This window comes from Atta cephalotes, assembly GCF_000143395.1.
Source record: "Atta cephalotes unplaced genomic scaffold scaffold00097, whole genome shotgun sequence".
In the NCBI taxonomy this organism is placed as follows: domain Eukaryota; kingdom Metazoa; phylum Arthropoda; class Insecta; order Hymenoptera; family Formicidae; genus Atta; species Atta cephalotes.
In genome coordinates this window covers 445,938-450,608 of record NW_012130161.1, presented here as the reverse complement: position 1 = coordinate 450,608, position 4,671 = coordinate 445,938, and the positions used below count along the sequence as shown (strand labels likewise).

At 32.7% G+C, this 4,671-nt stretch overlaps 1 protein-coding gene across 1 annotated transcript; it reads left to right on the top strand.

The window, feature by feature from the left end:
* Nucleotides 1-2,721: 2,721 nt before the first annotated feature.
* On the top strand, nt 2,722-4,647 carry LOC105624956 (mitochondrial tRNA-specific 2-thiouridylase 1). The gene is made up of 7 exons (XM_012206299.1): nt 2,722-2,797; nt 2,984-3,149; nt 3,229-3,413; nt 3,497-3,723; nt 3,808-3,972; nt 4,049-4,276; nt 4,591-4,647. Exons 1-7 carry the CDS (start codon nt 2,722-2,724, stop codon nt 4,645-4,647), a joined length of 1,104 nt encoding a protein of 367 aa, XP_012061689.1.
* The last annotated feature ends 24 nt before the right edge of the window (nt 4,648-4,671 follow it).

Below are 4,671 nucleotides of genomic sequence, written 5' to 3'. Positions count from 1 at the left end.
CCGGTAGATCTAAAGCAATATCCTGATTGGTTCATCGGTTTACGTTTAACGGTTCGGCTTAAGTTTACGTTTCATGGTTACTATAGAGTTCTAAGGAGATTTGTTCGTGTTGCTCCAATGTGCTCCTGCTATAATTCCTACTGACTTCAACGAGCGCATTAGAGTGAGTAAATGCTATGATAGAAGCATGTTAGAGCATGCGACGCGAACAAACTTCTAGATTTGTAAGACTGGTGTTAAGTGTTTTGATTGGTCAATGTAATCACGTCTTAGTTGCCAATCATGAATTGATTTCTGTGTAATTAGTATTAAAAATGGCTATTTAACGATTAATTAGTGAATTTTATAGTCCATCTTGCAAACGACACCATTTTTAATACTTTTTTTAGTACTTTTTTATACTTTTTAATATTTTTATACTATTTAATACAGGATGATATTTCATTTATGCATTTATGCATTTTTATTGTACAAATTTTTCAAGTCTGTCGATTGGTTATAAGATAAAGAGATCCGAGGACTTCTCTGTCCTACACACATTTATTGTATGACAAACACGCACAAATGAAATAGCACCCTAAGTCGGTCGCGCTTCTCTGATAAATCTAGGGCTACGTTTCAAAACTTCCTCTCCGTTTTACTCTATATGCCATACGTTACATGTACTATATATTTCGACTAAAATTTTCCTCAGAGAGGAAATTTTGGAACGTAGCTTAGGACTCTAATGTTTTTTAATGATAATTACATGTTATTATAATTACTGCGGCTATAAATGAGGTTGGAGGATGATTAAGTGATTGGCATTTTTATTTTTTTTATTTAATATATAATATAGGCAGAAAAAGCTACATTAAAATCTGGAGCATATGATGTCTCAATGTTAGTATCGCAGCTAATGTGGCGGCAAGATTTTAATTTAGCTAACAATCTAGTAGAAAAACAAGCATCGTGTGCTACAGGATTTACCATCGTTTTTGTTTCTCGAATATGCGGAATCAATAAAAAAATCATCACTCGATGGCTTAATGCTTAGGAGCTTTTATATTGGTTACCGTATGCCACAATCTATAAGAACTGATTAACCACAGTCACAGAGTATTCCCCTCTCATTTGACTGTAAGAAGGGAATATTCGAAGGTGATTGCTCACTTTTTATAGAATATGGCATATGACAATAAAGTTACGGCCAATATAAATGCTACCCTAAGCCTTGTATTCATGATGCTAACAATTGGTCTGAAATCTCGGATGAAGAAAGAGTTGATCAGTTGCAATGATCATTTGATCAAATTGTTTAAATATGATTTGTTAATTTTTTCTCTGTCCGTGATCTCGCATTCGATGACTTCTAACATCGTGGACATTCAAGCTAGAGGAACTCTTCAGAAATTGAGTCTAACTTTCTTATGACCACCTGACCGTCTCTTGAATTTGATCTTTTTTTTACTTCGTACTTATATCATGTAGTTTAAAGACTAAGGAGATCGAACTTATATGGACTATAACACTAGAAACGTAGGTATTCGCGTTCCACCATTTTTATTCCTTTTCCCATTTCTTGCTCTGTCCCCATTCCATCTGAACTATGACGGGTCATTACAGGTTATGATTTGTACTTGAAATTTTATAACTCTTTTCATTCCATTTTTGCTTTCAAAATCATTTGAATATCTATCGTAATATTAATGCAGGACCTGAAGAAGTATCTGGCGTTCAAGTATTTCTAGATAAGGTGTCAAATATGTATGTCAATTTGAAAAAAAGGATTGAAATTTTTCATCTACAAGGAAATGTAGTGATATTTATTCACAAGTCATGCATTTATTTTACAGCAATACAACAAGTTGTCGACGAATATTATCCGCAGGAAATTTAAATAATCAAACCTTTTCTGATCTATTGATAGATCTATTGAGTTTATCGCAACGCAACAAGGCATTTTATAAATTTTTTTGCCTTCGTTAATATATAATATTTCAGTTTTTTTATATCTTTCTTTTCGTCTCTTAGTCTTATGGTAAAATTTCGAAGTGCGGAAATACATAAATACAGAGCTACAAGGTTTTCAACAGCTTAGAAGCTATAACCTATAACAATCGTAACGATTCTAACTTTCTCATTTCAGCGGAGTGGGAATAGAGCAAGGAATGGGGAAAGGAGTAAAAATGGCGGATAGCGAATACTCACGTTTATAGTGCCTTAGTTGAACGACAGGAGAATGCTCGACTGTAGTTAGTTGATTCTTACATTCTGATCCGGTTTAAATTCTTGATGGAAACCATTATTAGAGTGTGATGTCACAGAATAACGTCTTTATTCTTAGGTTATATGTATTCGGTTGTATGTGCGTAAGCATATATGAGAGGAGTTTTGCGATTCGAACGCCGCTTACGAGTGCCACCAATACTAATTCAGAAACTTGATTTTGACCACACTTTTCAAAGTCTAGTTTGATCCTCTCCTTAATCTTAATTTTCCATGGATTTAGTATAATATCAATAATAGATTTATGATTTTAATTTAGACTTAAATTATAAATCATTCAGAATATATATATATAAGAATGTAAAATGTTTCATAATTATCAGTAATCAAAAGAAACTAAATTTAAATTACACACTCATGTAACTCTTTAAATTTATGTCTTTGATGTAGACTATTCCATATTAATGTGTTGTAAAAAGTTTACGAAGTAACTTGTTTGAATTGATTGTGAAAATGATTAGAAATGTTGTCGTAGCCATGTCTGGCGGTGTTGATAGCGCCGTGACGGCTTTTCTACTTAAAAACAAAGGTAGGACTAAAGAAAAATTCTAGCTTTATCTCTTTCATTAACATACGTGTAAAGATACACACACACACACACACACACACACACACACACACACACACACACATACACACACACATACACACGCGCGCGCGCGCGCATGCACACATACGTGTATATGTATATATATATATATATTTTTTTTTTAAGGATTTAATATTACTGGAGTATTTATGAAAAACTGGGATGTTAGAGATGAAATAGAAAAATGCGTGGTTGAAAAAGATTATAACGATGCTCAATGGATCTGTGACAAATTAGAAATTCCTTTGATACAGATCAACTTTGTTAAAGAATATTGGAATGAAGTTTTTAGGTATTTGAAGGTATATTTAAGTGTTCGAATTTTTTGGTAATCACAAATGAGGAGTACATTTTTATCCTAATTTTTCCAGTGATTTGATAGAAAAATATCAGAATGGATATACTCCGAATCCAGATATTTTGTGCAATAAGAACATCAAGTTTGATAAATTTTTTCATTTCGCACGCAATAAGTTTCAAGCAGATGCAATTGCAACAGGTCATTATGCTAAAACAAGTTTCGGACCATACCTAGAGAATTATAAAGCAAACACTAGTAAGTATCTTATATTAAGTAAAATTGATCCATCAATTAAATATATTATTTCATTATGTAATGCTACTATTATAATTCTGTAGACGTACGCTTGTTACAAGCGCAAGATAAGAATAAAGATCAAACTTTCTTCTTGAGCCAGATACCGCAACAAACTTTGAGACATTGTATGTTTCCTCTTGGAAATTACTTGAAAAGTCATGTAAAGATGATGGCTACACAAACAGGATTGTGCCAAATAGCACGAAAGAAGGAAAGCATGGGTATTTGCTTTGTTGGAAAACGTGAGTTTCAAGATTTTATTTCAAAGGTAAAAGATACACATTTCTCTCCTAATGCCGATTGCTTCCGATAAAATAAAATGACAATAACAATGATTTTGTAACGATTGCAGTACATAGCAGATAAACCTGGTAACTATATAGATCTGGACAGTGGACTGCAGATAGGTAAACACGATGGTATTCACAAACGGACAATAGGGCAAAGATGTAAAATTGCTGGCTGCCTCAAACCTTATTACGTGTTTAACAAAGATCAAGAGTCAAATATTATAGTGGTATACGATGGAAAATAAAGATTTTGTTGAAAATAAATTAAGATTTGTTAATGATTTTTTTTTCTGATGTACATAGGTAGGTGGTACAACTCATTTAGCATTATACACTGACTTTTTAATAATACAGAAAATACATTGGATCAGTGAGGAGCCGTGCGAATTAAGACGGAATAATGGCGTGTTAAGTTGTTACTTTCGCTTTCAACATAGAGATCCATTAATTGCTTGTAGAATATACAAGATATCCAATGATCGCTTATTTATTCGTCTTGATGCACCTTTACGAGCAATTACAAAGGGCCAGGTAATGAATAATATACAGTGCATAAAAAAAATGAAGATGTAAAGTGCTTTTGATATTTTGACTCTTTATATACGCAATAACAATTAAATTATCATAAAAATCATAATAGTCATTTACTAACCAAATTTTATTTCGATAAATTAGGTAATAACACCATTCATTTTTCATTATTCACTATTGCTTAATTTTTCACATTAGTTTAGCTGTATCATATATTGACTAATTTGTGTGTGTGTGTGTGTGTGTGTGTGTGTGTGTGTGTGTGTGTGTGTGTGTGTGTGTGTAGAATAATAAATGTGTGTATATTAATTCAGTACGTCTGTTCTTGTACTCGTAGGAGGAGGATGTCGTGGGCAGCTACTAATGAATAACGTATGCGACGGACCTATTACTTT

What these genes read in the sequence shown, in the direction of transcription:
- LOC105624956 (XM_012206299.1), top strand. Translation starts at nt 2,722, where the DNA reads ATGATTAGAAATGTTGTCGTAGCCATGTCTGGCGGTGTTGATAGCGCC. An exon ending in TTTTCTACTTAAAAACAAAG is followed by an intron (nt 2,798 to 2,983) that starts GTAGGACTAAAG and finishes TTTTTTTTTAAG; the next exon opens with GATTTAATATTACTGGAGTA. An exon ending in AAGAGTCAAATATTATAGTG is followed by an intron (nt 3,973 to 4,048) that starts GTATACGATGGA and finishes TGATGTACATAG; the next exon opens with GTAGGTGGTACAACTCATTT.